General features: G+C 34.4%; 1 protein-coding gene across 2 annotated transcripts in view; it reads right to left on the bottom strand.

The window, feature by feature from the left end:
* The window catches only part of CFTR (CF transmembrane conductance regulator), a 164,042-nt gene that overhangs the window by 119,090 nt on the left and 22,170 nt on the right, over nucleotides 1-22,782 (bottom strand). For both annotated transcript variants that reach the window (XM_057504702.1, XM_036905683.2), the window contains exons 3-4: nucleotides 12,313-12,423; nucleotides 8,226-8,334 (exon numbers count right to left, since the gene is read on the bottom strand). In XM_057504702.1, coding sequence (XP_057360685.1) covers nucleotides 8,226-8,334; nucleotides 12,313-12,423 — 220 coding nt within the window. The remainder of the gene's footprint in view (nucleotides 1-8,225; nucleotides 8,335-12,312; nucleotides 12,424-22,782) is intronic.

The following is a 22,782-nucleotide window of genomic DNA, read 5'->3' as shown; positions in this document are numbered from 1 at the left end:
GATATAAATAGGAATTCACTTAATGGTTCACTTAGATAATAGAAGCCTGACACCTATTTTGAAGCCAGCATGACAATGAAACAAACACTGAATTCAGAGTCGTGAAACCCAAGTTCTTATCCTTGGTACCTACACTCTGTGTCACCATAGTCACTTCCCTTCTCTGGATATTTTCCTCACTGATAAACTGAGTGGTGGAGCAATATAATCTCGAAGGTCCCCTCTAGTGCTAACATCTCTGATTATATGATCTGAGTCTCGGGAATCCCCTGGGAGAGGAAGAGGATTCCTTTGGGTAATCATCCTGGCCCACATCCTGCCGCCACTATAGGTATTTTCTATCCAGAGAGACACAGGTCACAACAGTAGGAGCACAGCAGACTACCTGGGTAGACAGGGTCAGGCTAGAGAACCACACTAGTGATTGCAGTACTGGTGGGAATAATCTTGAGTTCCAATTTAGATCAGCCTTCCAGGGAAAATTTAAGCCTGAAAATAGCTCCTGGGAGATATATTTGGCCTCTCATGGGATCCTCCATCCCAGACCTTAAAGTCACTGTGGTTGAGTCGAAGTCCTTTAACCTTTTCTGTTCTTCCTACAAAAACATGATAGGGCCAGATGTTTCTAGAGGTAGGGAAAGCTGCTGGATATTCAGACCATGCAAGAAAGTTCAGGCATAGAGAGGGATCTTGGTTCAGACTTGCAATTACATTCAGTGAATTAATCCTAAGATAACTTTACTTGAAAAATTACAATTCCAAACCTCCGTAACTGTTGTTTCTAACCCAAGTAGAAAAATTAGTTGAAGAACTTCTAAGGCTACATTGTTTTCTATTGTGTGTAGTCAGTAAAATTATCCCCATCATCATTATCACCCCAAATTGTTTTAAATATATTTTATATGTCTTCATCCCAGGAATACAAGGACATTATTTGAGAAACACTGAGAAGTTAAGATTTCTCAACATTGAGAAATTAATAGAATACCAATAGATTACAGAACGACCTATGATTATCTCAACAACTGTGAAGAAATTTGACAAAACTTCAATATTTGTTTCTGATAAATGCTCTAAATGTACTAAAATGTATTTCATTAACCTAAGAAATTCCTCCTCAAAATAACTATCAGCACCACAATTAATAAAACTCCAGAAACATTACCTCTAGAGTCAGGAAACTACCAATGATAGGAATACTGATTATTAGAACAATTAAACATTTTTCTGGAACTTTCAGCTAATAGAATTCAACAAGAAAAATGATTGAGGTATGACTATTGGAAAGGAGAAATGAAAGTATCATTATCAGCATAGAATATGATTCTATATATAATAAGCTTAAGTGAATCAAGACATTACTAAGATATATTTTTAAAGTCTTACATAAATGGAAAGACTTAAAAACTTTATAAAAACAAAAACTGAATATTGCAAAGTTCTCCTCTAAGTTATTTTATAAAATTAATGCAATCTTCCCCAAAATTCCAAGTGAATTTTTTGAAAGTGAAATCTTAGAACCATAAGAGCAGGGACTGTCTGCCTTAGTTTTTGCATCAGTTCCAACACCCATGTACAATCTAGCACAGATTATCCACTCAGCAAATATTTGTTTCATCAATGGATAAAATAGTTCTCAATTTCTTTCAGAGAAAATAAGAGACTAATCAAAAACATTTGAGTAATAAGAAAAATGTGTGAAAGGGTTTACATTACTGGATATTAAATCATATTATACAGCTATAATAACATGTGGTATGACAAAGAAATAGACCGATTTATCTTTAAAGTCCAGGAACAGGTCCAAGTACTTGTAATAATTTGATACATAATAAGATTTAGCATTTAATTCAGTTGAGAGAGGCCAGATTGTGCACTAAGTGAGAGAGCAACTGGATACTCACTTTTTAAAATTTTTCTCTCATGTACACCAAAATTAATTCCAATTTACATACAAAAGATGAAATAATAAAAACATGGATATGTGCTTACACAGTATTTGGGTAGAGAGGGCTTTAAAAAAAAATACCTAGTGCCACATGCAGGATAAAAAGAAAAGATGTACAGATTTGCCAGCAAATCTTTTAAAATTAAAAATCGATTGTTAAAAAAATTAAAAATAAACAAAAATTCACTAGAAACAAATGACAGGTGAAAATATTCTATCATATACAAATAAGAAAAAAGCAAACACACCAAAATAAAAATTGACCAAGAACATGCAGAGGCAATTTACACACACAATATATATATATATATATATATATATATATAAATGCATGATTAATACATAAAAATTGTTTAAACAGTAGGATCCAAAAGTAATGCAAGTAAAAATGATAATATACTCTTTTTCACTTAGCAATTTGGAAATTTTTTTAAAATGATAACACCTATTGTTGGTGAGGACTGAGTTTTCATGTAAAATTATCAAGAAAGAAAATAAACTATATCTGGAAGGCACTTGAAAATCTGCTAAAATCTAGGTTTAAAGGGATTTGCATCAAAAACTGTTTATAGTAGTGAAAAATTGGAGGTAATCTAAATATTCAGCGACGAGGAACTGAAAAGATACAGTACAGCCATGTGATCATTTAATAGTGAAATGATTAAGTGGAAAAACATCTAGTGACATGAAAAGGCATTAACAATACATTTAGAGGAGAAGCAGATTTAAAACACATTATGTAAAGTGATGATTCCCCTCCCTTTATTAAGTATATATTCTCATGGGGAAAAAACTGGAAGAATAAACATCAAATTTATCAGTAATTATCTTATTGCTTTCCTAATCATAAAAAATACTTAAAAGAAAAAAATTTTGAATAGAAAATTGCATATAACATGATAAATAATAGAAAGAAAACATGCATATGAAAACTGGATGAAACTAAACATAAGAAGTGGCAATGAATTTGAGATCATGGAGATTGCACACTTTACTATACAGCCCCTTTAATTCTACAGTCAAGGAAACTGAGGTACAGACAAGTTCTTTGATTTTCCCATAGATCATAAAACAGGCTTGTGGCATCAGGGTATGAGCATACCCCAAGAGAGTTAGGAAAAAAAGGTTCTGTCTTTGAAAAAAATACATACTTGAGTACAGCATATATATTTTACTTTATTTCACCACATTATATTTATTAGTCACTATGGGATTCTGGTTAGCTACAAGAACTAAAATGTGCCATGTTCTTACCAGGAAGGAGAACTGGGCCTCCTCATATCCAGTTTAAGTTGTAAGAACATGATTTTGTTCCAAAATTTTATATGTGAGAATAGGAGATGCACTTTGTCTTAGATACAATAATCTACTGAACATGGTATTGGATTCCTACATTAATCTTCAAAAGCACATACTGCTAAAGGCTCTTCAAGCACCTGTCTGTCCAAATAATGTGGTACATAAAGACCTAACCAAACTGTGTAACAATGTTTCTACAGAAAAAGATCTAACATCTCTCTGTGTTGCAGTCTTGAAAGAGAAACAGTCTCCATAGCTAGATCTTTGCCCTCTCCATGCAACCTGCCATTGGGCATCTCTCCAGTGGCATCCTGGGAGGGATGCTGGGGGAAGACACAGAAAGTTAGTACTAGTTAAGGTGGGCCTTTTCAATAAACCATTAGTCACATTTTATTATCAGTGGGAGTCCGTCATTTTCATTCATGGACTCCTTGGCCCTGATTAGTCTGCCTGCTTGTCTTTTAATAACATCTATTGCTTCTAACCAGGCTTTCTCTTTTTCCATGACCCTGTCAAGCATTCATCTGGGAGCTTTTAGAAATGCAGAATCTCAGGGTTCTGCCAAAAACTTTCGAAGTCAGAAATTGCATCTTGGTTAGATCCCCAGGTGACTGGTATGCACATAAAAGTTTGAGAAGCACTACCCTTCTGTCATTAAAAGAGTAAATATTCATTTATATATGTTCTTGAATTTTTCAATATAATCATTAAGAAAAAAATCAAACTAAGAAGTTCTCTCAATGTGTACCACTCCCTCCCCATGCCCTCCCATCTTAGATTCCAGCAAAAGTCAGATGCATTCAGTAATACTGTTGGAGGTTTATCCACCTGAACCAGAATCACCCAGAGACCTTTTCATCAATACTATTATCCCAGGGTCCATTCCAAACCAGTTAAATCACACCATCTGGAGTAGGGCTACTGGTTACTCTAAAGAGTGGAGTAAAAATTCCTTGTATTTGAAAGAAATCTAAATCTGAGTCTCCTTGTCACAGGAATGAGGGAAGCTGAAGAATGCCTTTCTTCTGGTAGATAGCACAAGGAGGTCCAACAGGTGTGTTAGAGATGGGGGTCTTAGAAGGGAATAGACATAGTCAGGACATAGGTGAGTTTAAGGGGTGCAGCGTGCAGTCACTTCTGGTATGAGAGAAGCAGTGAGATGGCAAGAGATGCAGGGATGGGAAGGAAGGTGAGAAAGGAGTCCTACCTGACAGGCATCTAGAAGGACATTTGCTGGAGACAGCTGTTCTTGAGAAGCCAGTCATGGAAAAGGGAGATACATAAGTCAAAGTGCCTAAGCAAGGGCCTATCTGTGTGCACAGTTCCCCAAAACACTTTCCCATCTTAAGAAGTAGGCTTGTGTTCAAATTCCTGCTTAATGTATTTGCCAAAATGTAAAAGAAAAAGATCATCCTTAGCAACATAGACTGTGGGATTTGAGAACTCCAGCAACAGGAGTTCTAGGATGTCTCCTTTATGCCCGTAAACTTCCCTAGATTTCATGAATGAAAACAGTTGGACCTAAGTTGCACTGACATGCATCTCAATTTGATGATGGAAATATGCCCAGAGCTACCTAGAAAATATATTCACTCAAGAATATCTTTGAGTGAGAGCTTGTGAATTTACCATAATAAATGTGATGTGATAATCATATTCTCTCAGTAATCTGCTACAAAACTCCCTCCGCCTGGCTTCCCTCTGACTATCCTCAATTGACTGCCACACTTCATTTTTCAATAGCCAGTTTCTCGTCTATGCTGGAAGTCTTAAATGTTGAAGACAATGTTGTATCTGGTTGCTGAGTCAGACAGAGAAAGTACATAGTTAATGATCAGAGGCCATAGCTAATATGATTTCAGAATGCATCAGTATCACAGGCAGAAAAGCTCCTTCATGATAGCATTTCCTTTTCTTCTTAACCTTCATGGTCAAAGGCAAATTTCACAGTACTTTTTCTATCAGTCCTGAGGCCAACCAAATATTCTTTATACCACAGTTATCCTGATGAAAGGGACTAAAAATATATAGAACATTTGGAACACATGTCCACCTCTTACCAAGAATAGTGTTATAGCAACCTCAAGAATCCTTACTCATTTAACAGACTTTAAAAATTACCAAAGTGATACACACAGAGGAAAGAAAAAATGCCCTGACAGAGTATCATAGATGCTAAGGCATTTGTATAAGTTGTTTAAAAGGACAGAGGTCTTACTATAATAACGGCTAAATTTTCTCCCCTTCTTTTCTTCTGCAAGCAATAAAAAGAATGGAGTTGACGGTTCAGAACCCTGAAAAGTTGCCCTCATGTCAATGACCACAATGGTTCTCCAATTTCTTTAAGACATACAGTTTTCAACATTTCACTACTTAAAACTGCACAGCCCAGGCCTTCTCTCTGCGATGAGGGTGAGAAACTACAGCCCCACCACACCTGTGCCTTGCCAGTGTAAATAAATGTTCCTCTCAGTGCCTTCTCAGCATACCCATCTCATCTGCTTTTCCCATCAGTTCTTTTCCTCACCAATATTCCTAACTGGTTATCAGAAGTTGAGCTGGTGGAAATAAGCTTTGCACTTCAAATGTGCTGCTGGTTCCAGAGTTGCAGCTCTGGGCTCAAATGTGCCTCTCCCTCACTCTCACTCATGGATAATTAATACACCATGAAAAGCTTTACGATTCCTTTCATCGGGACACTTTTAAACTTGAGAAATTTAAGAATAAGTTAGTCCTTCTCCACACCCACTCCATTCTTCTATTTCTTAATTTTGTTTATTAGTTTGGCCCTTAGCATAGGGGCTCTTGGAAAGATTTCACACAGTTCTTTCTGAGTATAAGTAAGTGAGAAGATTCTAGTTGGTTCCCCTATCCTGCTTCCTGCTGTGAACTTTCTTCAGATTTGCCCCTGAAGTAACCCTGGAAGAATCCTTAACCTTCAAGCTTCTATTAACCTGTGTCTCCTGAAAACATACAAATAAACTCAGCAGACACAAGGCTGGTTACTAGACACACCATTCTGCTGAGTACCTAAATACAACTATTACAATTTTAATTACATTATAATTATAATTACATAGCAATCTGATCTAGCAGAAGGGTCATTCATTTTGAGGCCAAAGAGATCTGGCTATCACTCAAATTTACCATGTGTATGACTCTGGGAAAGTTCCTTAATTCCCCTGTATCTCAATTTCTTTTTCTCTATGTTAGAGATAATGTCTGCTCCATGAAGATACTAGGAGAATTAAATAAAATAATCTGCATAAAGGGTTTAATGCTGAACCTGGAACAGATTAGGTATAATAAATATTAAACCTAATAAATATTGAAGTATATCATGTTTATTTTTTTTATCTGTGTATACCAGACCAAAAAATAAATTCAATAAATATGTTCATGTTTCACCTAAACTTTCACATGTAGTTGAGCCCTTTTGTTCACATGAATTTTTTATACTGGTAGAAAATTATTTCACAAGTCAGGCAGAACACAAAAGGGGCTTGATAATTAGACTTCTCTTACAGCTTCCACTCAGCACTGCTTTAAGTTAAACAATGGAAGCAATGTGTGATAGAGACCAGAAATAGGAAAATTTTTAAGTGTTACTACAATTTAGTTAAGACCTAACAATGTTTTGAAGTATCATTCACTTCAACCCAACACTAACTTATTGAGAATGTTATATTCTTATATGATATGACCAGTGAATTGTACTTCTATATTCTAATTCAAATGTATTGCATGCAGTCATTAAAGCAATCAGCAAAGATATTTTTTGATTGTCAGAGCCAGAAGCTATTAATAGGATTGTTTCCCAAAGCTCTGAGTTTTCTTATTGAGAAAAATCACCTCAAAGACATCTTAAAAGATAGTTAATTCTACAGCTACTTTATTCATCCTTACGAACAAAACATTTTCACCCCCAAACCACTGCAAGTTTCTATAGGAATAGAGAGAGAGAGAGATAGGTATTCAGACAGACAGATATAATTTCAAAAAAAAGCTAATTTCAAGTGCCAGAAAAGTTTTCCAGAAGACTATCAACAGCATTAATAAATATTCTGGACTTAAATGCGGTCATCTTTGTCAAAATAAATTTTTAAATATGTTTTTCTTGGTGTGTGTGTGAACTACAAATTCTTAAAGCAGTGCCACTTGTATGGTATCTTTTTGGGAGATACTATTGCATTGCTAACTCCCCAGGGCATGAAGACCACTACTAATACAAGCATGCATTTAGATGTCAGTTAACTATTGTGCACAACCTTAACTTGAAGACTAAATAAGTATTCAACTTTCCATCATCTGTAATAGGTTACAACCAAGGATTCAAAATGATGCTCTGGTGATGTAAAAAAATAACAGATAAGAGTCATATTTGACAGCAGCCAGAAAATGTCACAGACTGTACATAAACATCACAAAGCCTGGAATTTCAAGGCACAGTGCCCTCTTCACACTGATGAAGATGTGGGAAACCAGGAAAACATATTACAAAAGCCTTGCTGCCAAATTTTAAATTTTTTCAATTTTTCCTTGAAACAATTCAGCATGCAGATATGACTAAATAATATTATAAACATCCATACATGAAGTTAGCTGAATTTGATCTAATTCTCCTCCCAACATCATCTCTGACATCCTCCAGTTGAATATAGGAAAATAAAGGTACCAGCAATCCCATGTACAAGAAATCCCATGTAGGAAGAAAATGATTTGGGATCATAACAGAAAATAAAAATTTTTTAAGATATTTATTTTATTGAATTCATTTTAAATTGTAAATTGTTACCTATGTTCTAGGACATCTTACTTTCAAAGCATTTTACTTGTCTCTACTAGAGTTTTAATGGTTTCCCTGTATTTGGAGTTAGATTAGTCCTTTTGTCTACAGACCAAATAGCCCTAGGCCTTTTATTATAAAAAAAGTGAATTAATTATTTATCCATAATAAATTTACAAATGAGATCCTTACCCCTAAATATAATAAGATTCCATAGAACATAAATCTCCAGAAAAAGCACCGCCGAAGGGCATTAATGAGTTTCGGATTTTTCTTTGATGCCAGTTCTCTGTCCCATTCTCTGCGAAAGAATAAAAAGTGGAACCAATAAGTTGCATGTGCAAATATTTGAGCTGTCCTATTTCCCTTAACATAATTTTATTCTCAAAAGTACATCCAAGGAGATTAACCCAAGAGGCTAAAGAAACAAAACCCAGTGGAGACCTTCCAACAGCAATGCTCAGTCAGATATTTGGCAAAATATCTGCTCCACCATATATCAATTTTCAGGGAGTTGACTTCATGAAAAGGTCACATTATATGTGTTAAAGAAAGGTTCTGGCTTCTTAAAAGCAGTGCAAGAGGTAGACAAATAAGATTTGACTCTTTTGAATATACTTGCTGTGCCTGCAACAAGGTGAAAAATAAACAAAATGTTTTTTCCTTTCACCTCTTGATCTTTACCTGTTTAGAATTGTAGATTTTACAAAATTTAACTGTCAAATGAAAAAATAAGACATAAAGTCAAATGGAGTTTTTTCCTGTAATTAAACATTTAAAAAGCTTGTAATTTAGACTTCATTTTTAAATGTAGAAATATGAAACAAATATCATCAAACTTCAGTCTTTAACTTCTAAAGTGATTTGTTAGAGTAAAAGTCTTTGGAAAACTAGAACAGAAACAAATTTTATACTTTCTGGTAGGAATAGAAAGCAAATGGTCTGGAAAAAGGTTGGTCTAAAATAATTTTTTTCTCAGATACTATATGTTTGAAACTGACAGTAATACAATATTGTTGGGGACTTTGAAACCCCACTTATATCAAAAGATAGATCATCTAGACAGAAAATCAATAAAGAAACAATGGAAAACATTTAAACAATAAACCATCAGGAAAACAATTCCATTTACAAATTCATCGAAAGGAATAAAATACCTAGGAATAAACCTAACCAAGGAGGTGAAATACCTATACTCTGAAAACTGTAAGACATTCATTGAGAGAAATTAAAGAAGAAATCTATGTCTTGCTCATGGATAGGACAAATCAATATTGTCAAAATGAACATCATGCCCAAAGCAATTTATAGATTCAATGCAATCCTTATCAAAACACCAATAGCACTTTTGAATTAACTAGAACAAGTAGTTCTAAAATTCATATGGAACCACAAAAGACCCCAAAGAACCAAAGAAATCCTGAAAAAAAGAACAAAGCTGGGGGTATTATGCTCCCTGATTTCAAGCTATACTACAAAGCTATAGCAATCAAAACAGTATGGTACTGGCACAAGAACAGACCCATCGATCAATGGGACAGAATAGAGAACCCAGATGCAAACCCAAACATTTATGGTCAATTAATATATGATAAAGGAGCCATGAATATATAATGGAGGAAAGAGAGACTCTTCAATAACTAGTGTTGGGAAAATTGGACAGCTACATGCAAGAGAATGAAATTGGATTACTGTCTAACTCTATACACAAAAGTAAACTTGAAATGGATCAAAAGCCTGATAAGAAGTGAAACAGAAGACTCTTACATAATCTCCTGAACATAAGTATGAGTAATTTTTTCTTGGCACATATCCTCAGGTAAGGGAACAAAATAAAAAATGAACAAGTGGGACTACATAAAACTAAAAAGAACAAAAAGGCAACCTATAGTATGGGAGAATATATTCATAACTGATTTGTCTGATAAGAGGTTAACATCCAAAATACATAAAGAACTCATATGCCTCAACACACACACACACACACACAAACAAAATAACTCAATGTAAAAATGGGTAGAGGACCTAAACAGACATTTCTCCGAAGAAGAAACAGAGATGACCAAGAGGCACATGAAAAGATGTTCCACATGCCTACTCAGCAGGGAAATGCAAATCAAAACCACAATGAGTTATCACCTCTCACCAATTATAATGGCTCTATCCAAAAGACAAGAACAAGTGTTGACAAGGATGTGGAGAAATGGGAACCCTCCTACACTGTCAGTGGGAATGTAAATTGGTACAACCTCTGTGGAAAGCAGTATGGAGGTTCCTTAAAGAGCTAAATGTAGAAGTATCATTAGAACCAGTAATTCCACTTCTAGGAATTTACCCAAAGGAAAAAAATCCTTGATTTGGAAGATATATGCACCCTTATGTTTATCACTGCATTATTTACAACAGCCAAGATAGGGGTGCAACCAAAGTATCTACCAATATAGATGAATGGATAAAGAAGATGTGGTACATATACACGATGGAATATTATTTAGCCATGAAAAAATAAATCCGGCCATTTGTAAAAACATGGATGGATCTAGAGGGTATTACACTCAGTGAAATAAGCCAGGCAGAGAAAGACAAATACTATATGATTTCACTCATTTGAGGACTATAAAAACAAAGCAAAGCAGAATGAACAAAAACAGCAGTGGACTTACAGACACTGAGAAGTGACTACTAGTTACCATGGGGGAGGGGTTGGCATGGGTGGATGGGAGAGCAAGGAAGATAAAAGAGCACAAAAATTCTCAATCATAATAGAAGTTGGTCACAGGGATAGGAGTACATCATGGAGAATATAGTCAATGACTCTATAACATATTTCTATGTTGATAGATAGTAACTGCACTAGAGGGAGTGAGGATTTAATAATATGGGTAATAGTTGAACTACTGTGTTGCATATTTGAAACCAATACAAAATTGTATATTGAAAATACTTCAATAAAAATTTAAAAATTTAAAAAACAAGAAACAATGGCTTTGAATGACACATTAGGCCAAATGGACTTAATAAATATATACAGAACATTACATCCAAAAACAGCAGAATACACATTCTTTTCAAGTGCACAGGGAACATTCTCCAAGACAGATCACATGTTAGGATACAAAACAAGTTTCAATAAATTTAAGAAGACTGAAATCATAGTAAACATCTTTTCTGATTACAACAGTATGAAACTGGCGATCATTTCAAGAAATTAACTGGGAAAAAAACATAAATGTGGAGGCTAAACAGCATGATACTAAACAACCAATGGATCAAAGAAGAAATCAAAGAGGAAATAAAAAATGAGTTGGAGAATTATGAAAATAGAAATACAGCAGTTCAAAATCTTTGGGATGCAGCAAAACCAGTTCAAAGAGGGGAGTTAATAGCAATACAGGTCTACCTCAAGAAACAAGAAAATACACTCCTAACCCTACACTTAAATGAACTAGAAAAAGAACAAAGTCCAAAGTTAATAGAAAGAAGGAAACAATAAAGACCAGAGTGGAAATAAATGACATTGAGACTAAAAAAAACAATATAAAAGATCAGTGAAACTAAACATTGGTTCTTTAAAAAGATAAACAAAATTGATAAACCATAGGCTAATCAATAAAAAAAGAAGATTCAAATAAAATCAGAACTGAAAGAGAAGTTACAACTGACATCACAGGTACACAAATGATTATAAGAGATAATTATGAAAAATTAGATGCTAACAAATTGGACAACCTAGAAAAAATGGATAAATTCCTAGAAACATACAATCTTCTAAGGTTGAACCAGAAAGAAATAGGAAATCTGAAAAGACCATGTACTAGTAATGTAATTGACTCAGGAATCAAACAATTCCCTACAAACAAAGGTCCAGAACCAGGTGGCTTCATGAGTGAATTCTGCCAAACACTCAAGAAAGAGTTAATACCTCTACTTCTCCAACTATTCCAAAAAATTCAAGAGGAAAAGATACACAGTTTGCTTCATAAAGATGTTATTTCACTCCTTATGAGGTCCACATGGTATTCTTTAAAGACAGGGAACATCTCAGAATTCAAATATGTGTTTTTCAAAAAAATAGTCATTTACCAGGAAAATAATTAGTTTTCCTTCAACATTTCATTGTTTGATTCTTAATTGGCCAACACTTCAACAAGAAAATAAGATGTTCCTATCTTAAATATGCCATTTTAAGAAGTAAGCCCTTTAGTATGTCAGTTGTCTATTCTTTAAATGGTTAATATTTATTTTCTCTTCAACTAATAAACACTGTGCGTGAACATACCTTTCCAGTTTTTCAGAGAGATTGTCAGCAGAATCAGAAGAAGGGATTTGGTATATGTCTGACAATTCCAAGCGTTGTCTATACCCTTTCCTCAAAATTGGTCTGGTCCAGCTAAAATAAAGAGCATGGGAAAGATATAAATATTCATTTGATTTGGTCTCCAGTGTAGACTTAGAACCAGATATCATTTCAAATCTCCTGGTATGTAGAAAATGTGGGTGTACAAATATGAGAATAAAATAAGTCAACTTATATAAATAGCAGGGCTTCATATCTTACAGGACACACCTGTATAAAACACAAAAACCTCAGGACTAATGTGACTGTAGCTCTGTCAGAGAGGATCAGAAATGATGGTAGAAAGCTTTCTAGAGGAAAAAATAAACTGTTGAACAGTCTATATTAAAATCATTCTTTAAAAAAGAAAAAACTGCCCCAAAATAACCAGCTACCAGAGTTTATGATTTGGTATAATTGTTGAAATCCAGTTTCTATTACTTCAAATATAAATGATCTATGAATGATAAGTAGACCCTCAATCAACACTGTTATATAACTTTGCTCCTATAACACATAGTATTCAGCAATGAGCTATATGTTGAATGAATTGACTATATAACTGGAAGGTTAATGAATAGTTTGTATCAATTTGTTCACTTAATTATCACATCTGAGTCATGACTTGAGAGTGGGGATCATAACTTTCTTATGTTTTGTCTCCTCTCCCCACAGCAGTTACACACATCTGCTCTCTAATAAACAACAATTTATGATGGAAACTAGGAAAGTTCTTATAGTAAATAATTAGGCAGGATACCCAAGTTATTTTCAAATACATAATTTCTAACTATCATGGATAAGAAAATAATCTTCACAGAGATAAGAAAATCTAAAAAGAAGCTGAAGGAAAAAGGAAAAGGAGGGAGAGAGAGAAAGAGGGAAGAGAATTATAAAATCAAGAAATCATGTACAAAAATAAATTTCTAAATGAAATTTGAGCAAATGATACTTTTCTTATGTAAAGTTCATGCATTTATTAAAGAAAGGAATTGAAACTGGAATTAGTGATTCTCAACCATATACCTTTTTTCCTTAATAACTTTCTTTTCTTCAGAGTTCTGAAATTTGGTGTCATTGAAACTTTGATAATACATCAAAATGCATGTTACTCACCAAAAATAAGATAAGACTATTTTAGCAAAGTCTGAGAGGCAAAAATAAACTCATAATAGGAAAAGTATTCTAGCAAAGCCATTCAGAATAAGAGTAGGAAACGCTACACCAAATATAAACATTTTGACATCATTTTAGACAAAACTTTGCAGATGGCCCTCATGTACACCTTCATCACTCCCACCCCAAGGGTCCAGATTCTTGTTTACACTTCCTTGGTCTCTATCATCTAAGTCAGTCAGTCCCTGCCCTAAGCTCCTGACATCTTTATAACTTGTCCTTTCTTAAAACTTAACTGAATTATGGCCCAGCTCAAAGGCTAAGTAATTTCATCAATCATTTCTTGCTAAGATATCACCAAGTGACTGTGGTTTAATATGTCACTTTTTTTCCATTAACTTGCAATACCTGGATCTTAACAAAAGCCTTCAAGCCTTTACAAAGGGTGATAACTAGGTTTCATCTTTATTGCCCAGTGGGATCCATTGGTATTTTTTCCTGGATAACAAGAATGAAAATAGTTCAGGACAGTCTGAACACAGTACTTAAAGAAGTGGCATCATCATGCAGCATCTGCAGTGGCCACCATCTAAGAAAGTGATGGTACAGCCGCATGGTGCTCACCGTCCCAGAACTGAACGTAAGCAATGAAGTACAGTTACAAATACACGTGGCAGTTAGGCTGTGAAAAATAAGGGACAGCAATTTAGGTTATAAACTCCGTTCTGTTACAAGCTTTCATAAACTTAAGCCAATAAGTGAAAAAGTGAGACAAGTGTCTACTAATAATAAAAAAGTATGTGTATATAGTACTTGCCAAAGAGCTTTCACATTAGTACATTGTGATTTTAATTTGAAAATTTTGTTAGGTAGGTAGAACAAAAAGGTATCATTGTCCTTTCTTAAAGATAAACAAATGTAGGCTCAGAGATGCTAAACTCATCCATTATTAAAAGCAAAAACTATAGATTTTTACCACACTCTTCTGACCTCTTTCCTTCCTGTAAGCTCAGCATTCCCAATGTAGGAAAATGAAGCATGGTAGATTGTTCTAAACAGACAGCTGGGAAGACAGCCTATGAGCAAAGAGAACAAAAGCTGGCAGACTGCAAGCAGTAGTGTGGTATGCTGGCAAATCTTTAACCATCCCTCTCAGGAAAAAAGCAAACAAAAACAGCAAACAAAAAATTGACTTACGGCATATGCCTATTTATGTGGTGTAAATATTCCCACCATGACCAGCTTCAAGCCACCAAATGTGAAGTCACTGAACACAGAGTTGGGAAGAGATACACAGTTGCGTATCATAACAGAGTATGTTCAGCCTTTCAGATACAAGGAACATAAATAACCTCAAAAGCAGAAATAACAGTAAAATGCAACGTAAGTAGGTAGTGATAACGTCAGGGTTTTTATTACCTTTGTTTCAATATAATTTACTTAATTGCAGATACAAATAATTTTTAATCCTAGTTGTGCTTAACTATCAGATCACAAATTACCTGAAAATTTAACAATCAGTTCAGCCAGAAAGGACCCACTGCAACAGATAACTACCAGATGGTTAAAGCACTTGGAACAAGGGTAATGGCACTGAGAAAAGAAAAGAGGGATCTATAGAAGATCTAGTAAAAAGGAAAATATACTCCTTCTATTAATAAATCTTGTACTTTAAGCATATTTCATATTATTAAAATATGACACCAAACTTGCAAACAGAATTTCCCTAACTGTAAATACAATACCAAAAAGATATTTGCAGGAAATTTTTAAAAAATCTTTTCATTTCTTTTAAAGAATATATAAACATACATCTTTTGGTCCATATCTAAAAACTTGATGACCATTCCCATAAATGAGTTTCCAGCTCATTTTAAACTAACAGTTTGTAGGCTGCTTTTATAAAAAAACTTCCTGCATTATCTGTGCCCATTTTACTATGTATATTATACTATGACATTTAATTTTTTTTTAATTTTGTATTAAGGTATGATTGATATACACTCTGATAAAGGTTTCACATGAAAAAACAATGTGGTTACTACATTTACCCATATTATCAAGTCCCCACTCATACCCCATTGCAGTCACTGTCCATCAGTGCAGCAAGATGCCACAGATCCACTATGTGCCTCTCTGTGCTACACTGTTTTCCCCGTGATTCCCCCCACACCATGTGTACTAAACATAATACCCCTCAATCCCCTTCTCCCTCCCTCCCCACCTGCCCTCCCACACCCCTCCCCTTTGGTAACCACTAGTTCATTCTTGGAGACTATGACATTTAATTTTGATTATCAAGAGTTCCATAGCCCAGGCATCATCAAATCAAATGTATTCAGTAGTATTACATCTCAAATTAGCTATTTATTATTATTAATGTAACTTAGTATTTCCTGACAGGTTCATCATAGTAAAGCAATATGTTGAACAAATTATGTTTTTATTATTAAACAAATTATTTATTATTAATTAAATTATTGTTATTTAATTATTAGGCAAATATATGTATCCTGAAATAGAAACTTGGCTTAAGGTAAATTATGAGAACTAAAATCAATTATTCTTAGGCTGACAATCACCAGAGCCTGAATATATTCTGTGAGGTTAAACTGAATGAAATTTCTCTCCATCAAGGAGTTCTCCATGCCTACCACAAGCCATGCTTAGAAATGCAAAAACAAAAACAAACACACAAAAAGCTTCCCAGATATCTACACTTAGACACCTATTAGTTACTGTAAAACTCCAGCCACCATTCCTTTTGAATAATCCCAAATAGGCTAATCATACTTGGCGAGAATTTAGGAATGTCCAGTCAGGATTTCTACTTCAATATTTCTTCCATTAGAAATCAGGGAACACTGGGTGTTTCACGAAGCAAAGCAAGTACTCCTTGAATAGTGAAAAACAATAAACTGAATTTCTCCTCCTCCTCACATCAGCTCTCACTATCTCTCCCTGTCTTTCTCCTTCTCCTTCATTCATAACCAGTCACTGCATATTGACAATGGACTTTTCAGTTGGTCTACTCAAAAACTGTGACAGTTTCCAAAGTTTCAGATATTTCTAACAGCGATCAGTTAATCATTAAGTGTAGTATAGCAGAGATCTCTAAAATACATCATTCTTTATAACTTATGTTTTAAAATAACTAAAAAAGAAAGTCTAGTACCCCAGATATACTGTTCTGTTCATCTACAAGAGATTTCAGTTTTTACAGAGGAAAAAATACTATCACTTGATTTTTAAAAAAATACACACAAAGGTGCTTAGTTTTTGTATACAGTGAGTTGTAATTCCCTATAATGAAAAGAATTTCCCTATTATAGCTACTATTAAATCCTTTATTTTCAGGAAACTTATTCCCCTAAAACCACATAATTAAAGCTTATGATCACTTTTCACTTGACATTTGGCTTGTATTAATCCAACAGAGGCATTTGACATTTTCATCTGCTAGAATTTAAGATAAAGGTCAAGTATCAGATCTTTTCAGTTCAAAATTATTCTGCTTCTATAAAACAATCATACTTCCACAGTATTTAACATTACTTTTTATTTAACTAGCTAAATAAATAGAATGAAATAAAATAGCAAATCCAAGCCACTGGGTGCATGACAATTCTCCCAAATATTGCCAAATTGATACACTCAACTAATAGCCTTTTTCCGTCTTGCATGAAGTAATTAATATTTGAGGAACTAAGTAGAAGTTAAACTACTTTGTGTGGACAATTTAAATATGTTATAGGATTTCTCATCTAATATATTTACCATTAAGTTTGAAATAGCCCAAATAATCTGGACAGAGTGAAGTGAACTAAAGAAAGTGTTGAAGTTCAAGCAGAGGAATTGCGGGAATCATATGAACAGTGATAGCAGATTTCATATTCCTGCAGCATAGCTCTACCTTTGCTTTATTTGATAAATCACTATAATGGGAAGGATTGAGATCAAAAGTGATCTCACCTCTATAGGAATAAAATAAATATACTACATATGTCACAATTTTATCAACTTAGATTCAATGTTATCTTATAGTTAGGTATATTTTTCTCAGTGAATTTAACTGAAAAAAAAAACTTAGATAATAGTGGTATCTAGCTCTCAAAAGTCCTGTATAAAACTTAAGGCTTCGAGAATGCACAGCACTGGGGTGAGATTCAGGTCAGTGAGTCCCTGTCCTGTGATTCCACAAGATATTTAAATATTGTTTGCTGCTTAACCTAAAAAGAGAGAGTGTCTAAGCAATAAGCCCTTTACTTAGCTACATCACCTGTAGGAAGTACATGTTGGCAAAGGATCAACCATTTTTGTGTTTGAGAGTTAATTACTAATGAGGCTCCAAAACTACCAGGACAATTATAGAAGTTCTCTTTCTTTCTCTAGATGAGTAAACAGTAAAGTAAATGTAGTCAGTGAATTTCAGAAGATCTGGAAAGATAATTATTTGCTACTCAACAAAAGATTCACAAACCAATTCTGAAAAATCTTCTGGAGACTCATAATTAAAAGTATACCATTTAAAGGCATCCTAATATAAATCAACTTAATTTCATGCCTAATGAATCCAACATTAAAATCTATCAGCTTATTTTATGAGGCGCTTCTAATGCATTAGGAATATAAGCTTTTTAAGAAAATGTCTGGAAAAATATTTTCCTTTTTGCCTATTTATATTCTTTAATGTTTAACTATGAAGAATTATAAGTTGGAAATAAAGTGGAAGCTCTTTTAAAGAAGAAGGTACATATAACTATAATTCATCACTTGCTACAGCTATCTATAAACATAAACTCTCTAGTCAAATATGTTCTAACTCCATGATTCTCATATAAAGCTCCTATCAGTGTTGCTTTCCCAAAAAATCACTTTTTTTCTTTTCTGATACAATTGTCTGAGGTAATACTTCATCATGAAGACCTGACTCCTACTACAAATCTGTTACTGAAAAACCTGAATTAGTGATTTTAATTTAAAAAGACAACTCTAGGTTTTATCTGCATTTCTGCCATTTCCTAGTCATGTGACCTTAGAAAAGGCTCTTAAGATCTCTTGATTACAGCTCCTCCTGGAAAAAACAACTACTGTGACTACTTTACTGGTTTTCATAGGGACTAAATTCAATGTTCTTTATAAAGCATTACAACTGTACATTACTACATGCTTCTTCATATAAACCACTTGGCTTCAGTAGCATTTTCAGAGCACTAGAGTTTATTATTACTGAAATTATAACAATTGTGATAGCTAACTTTAATAGAGTATTACCACAGCCCTTCAAAATTCTAAGTATTTCACATACATTATTTCATCTGATCCCCACAACAATTCAAGAGATAAGTCTTAGTATTCTCTATCTTCAGATAAGGAACAGAGGCTGAGGGAGATTAAATAACTTGTTCAGGGCAGAGTTAGAATTTAAAAAAACAGGACTATGAAACCAAGGCCTATACTTCTATCAAATTTGCCATATTAGGACTAATTTTAAAAAGCAACAACCAGCATACACTTAGATATGACACCAAAAGCACAAGTAACAACAGAAATAGGTAAATTAGCTATCATCAAAATTAAAACACTTTATGCCTCAAAGGGCACTATCAAAAAAGTAGAAAAATAACCCAAAGAATTGGAGAAAATTTTTGCAAATCATATATCTGATAAGGGACTTCAATCTAGAATATATGAGGGACTCATAACTCAATAATAAAAAGACAAGCCAATTTAGAAATGAGCAAACAATCTAAATAGACACTTCTCCAAAGAAGATATACAAACACCCAAAAACACATGAAACGATGCTCAACCTCATTAGCCATTAGGTAAATGCAATTCAAAACCACAATGAGATACCACTTCACACCCACTAGGATGGCTATAATTAGAAAGAGATAATATTAAATGTTGACAAAGATGTGGACAGAGTAGAACCCTCATTCCATTCCTGCCTGTGGGGATATAAATGATGTAACCACTTTGGAAAACAGTATGGAAGACCCTCAGAATATCAAACATATGACCCAGCAATTTTACTCCTTACTGTGTATATACATAAGAGATATGAAAATGTGTGTCCACATAAAACATTGTACAGTGAATGTTCATGGCAGCATCTTTTATAATAAGCAAAAAAGTAGAAACAACCTAAATATCTACCAACTGCTGGATGGATAAATGCATATTCCCACAAACAGAATATTACTCAGTAATTAAAAAAAAGAATGATATACTGATACAACATGGAGAATCTTCAAAACATTATACTAAGTGAAAGGAGCCAATCACAAAGGATAGTACCATTTATATGCAATGTCTGGAATAGCCAAATATATGGAGACAGACAATAGATTAGTAGTTACCTAGGGAAGGGCAGGAGGAAGAAATGGGGAATGACTGTTTATGGATATGGAGTTTCCTTTGGGGATGATGAAAGTGTTCTAAAATTGCTTATGGTGATAGTTACACATCTCTTCAAGAACCACTGAGTTGTTTCTGATTTTTATTTCCATTGGCAATATACTTTAAATGGGTAAACTGTTTGGTATGTGAAATAGATCTTAACAAAACTGGTCTTAAGATGAGTAGCATACAGAAATGAACTGTCTGTGTTAACTCTGGAAAGTTTTCCCAAACTTTTGACTTTTCACTCTGAGAACTGGTGAAGTGCAAATTCTTATTATGGTGACTTTGACGCTCTAAGTTCTTTCAAATATGTCAGCACCTGGGGGGCTACTGCAAGTGGTCAAGACCATGCACAGCCCATGGGAGGATCTAAGAATCTGTGACATGCACCATGAATCAAGTGAACTGCTTATTTCCTGGTCCCCAGAAGCAAACCACTTAGTTGCTGGAACTGCTATGAATTTTTTAAAAAGTGATAATGGTGATAGTATTGTAAAGAAACTGAGGAAAGGGTACTATTGGCATAGAAAGCCCACTTCTAATGGCTATGCCTAATGCACTCACATGACTTGATTTCAGGGACTCAAATAATTGAGATACAACAAGTAACACTACAAGAAACCCACCCATCTTGAAAGATAAAGGAACAGAGCATTATGACTTACAGTCTGTGCTTGTGTAAGACTTTACTTCAGAAAAGCAGCCTCAGAGTGTTGTTCCATGGTTTTTGCTTGATTTTTATTCTACCTATGCATGAAGACACTAATAAAAGGCACAAAATTGATTTCAGCTAGAACAACTAGCTAAAAAGATAGGATGATTAACTGCTCTATAAAATTGCCATACCTTATATGAGCTCACTTTTAGGAGCTTTTTACTAACTGAGAAAGACAAGTGATACTGTTATTCTCTAATTTCTGATTTTTATTTCCATTGGCAATAAGAAATATATTTGAAACCAAGAAAATAAGGAAGAAGGGAAATCGATTGGTCTTAAGATTTTACGGTAGAAATGCCACTGGGTTCCTGGCTAGCATTTGTGAAAGCTTACAAGAAGAAATTTGTGGGAGTGTCAGATTCTCACATACTACTGTTATTTTAGACAATTACATTCTAGAGCACAGAGGAGATAAGCAATTTCAAGCATGCCCAGTGGTAGCTAAGAGGGAAAGAAGGAAAACAAGTTCTGCCTCTTCTAAGGTAGGAACAAAACATACTTCAGATGAATGATAGAGGGATATTTCCCACATGTCATAGTGATTTAACTTTGCCAGACTTTGTTTTATAACTACCCCATTTGTTTGGTATTCCCTCCCTTTTTCTAAACTCTAAATCCCTTATTGATGGTCTTTCTTCACCTAGTTTGCTTGGACACCATCAGTAGGACCCCAAGTAAACACGTTCTAATGGGCTTCTTTTTTCACATCCTCTCCAAGCCATGGTTTTTGTTTTGGAATTAACTCAACATCTGATTTTTCTCTGCTAAAGTGTGTCTTGAATGTGGAGATGGCACCCCTCTCTTAGGGATAGAAATGCTCTGAGAAGCTCTGGACTGTGGAGTCAGGGATCTGTTTGGTATGAGCCATCATAGGCAAAGCACATGCTGAACTATCATGACCTTCAAGATTCAGATGACAGAACGATCCCTCACTATGTACAAAAAAATCACTGCTTGCTAAATATTGGCAGCTTATTGCCAGTTACTACCTGGAAGCAACTTTTCCCAAAATAAAAAAAAAAAATGCAGTGTAATTCCACCTAACCCAGTTTATGTGATGGCGTTTATTTTGCTTGATACATGTGATGGTAAAATGGAGGCTGAAGGTGAGATGATCTTTGAAATGTTTTAAGGTGATGATTAAGAATTAATTCTCCAAGGGCGACACTGAGAAAGACACTGCATCAGGCAAAGTCGATGACTTTATAAATTCAGTTGTGACCAAGTCGGTCTCTTGGAATCTGTTTGGCATCATCTAACCAGATAAAAACAATCAGTCCTTTATCTGTCAGTCTAGAAAAATTCTAGAATTTTTCTCTTTTATCGGAACCTCTCTAAACTGTGATGTGATGATGCTATCTTCTCTGTTATACTGCCACAATAACTCATAATCATTTCTCAGTAGAATGCAAAGAGTAGCATGGCATCTGATTCAGACTTCCCAGATGCAGACAACTTCCCATCTTCCAACTTTATATGGAATTTGATTATTGGTGGCATTTTTAACCCTTTTTTAAATCTTCTATTGTTATTATTTCACCCTCTAGAAAATTGAAAACTATAGCATTAAAAGGTAAATTTAGGATCTCCTTTATTTCTTCTCCTGGGGTTGGGGGGGATGGTGGGGGTATGGGGATGGACAGGTAAACATATGCATAAAACTCCAGATTTAAGTTTCAGACCCCATTCCTAAGGTTGAAGAGCAATGCTAAAGATATTTTTTCATTTTCTTGGGGCCTTGATATTTTTGGGATAGACACTGACTCTAAAACTCCTGAGAGGTGCAGGGGAGGAGAACAGCAGTGGCTGACACCTCACTCATGCCCACAGTGATTCACAGAGAAAAGGAGCTGACAGGGAATGGAGACAGCCATTGGTTCAAGGTTTACCAAGGAAATACAACTCTACGGTAGGAGCCTTACTTTAAATCCCCTTCATTTAATCTTTACATCTTTTTTTCATATACGGAACATGTAGGTAAATAAAAGTCCTAAGCTGCATTTTTCCCCCAACAGTAAAACACACAATAAATAATGAATCATTAACTGATCCTAATAAGCAATTTAAGAGTTCAAAATGATCACCTTTGCAATCATATCACTAAAAACAGAAATCATGATAGTTTAGTGAAAATTATTTTTATAGGCATTAAAAATTATTTTCATCTTAAA

This window comes from Manis pentadactyla, chromosome 7 (assembly GCF_030020395.1).
Source record: "Manis pentadactyla isolate mManPen7 chromosome 7, mManPen7.hap1, whole genome shotgun sequence".
In the NCBI taxonomy this organism is placed as follows: Eukaryota; Metazoa; Chordata; class Mammalia; order Pholidota; family Manidae; genus Manis; species Manis pentadactyla.
Note: the sequence above shows the minus strand (reverse complement) of the source record. Positions and strands in the feature narration are given on the sequence as shown.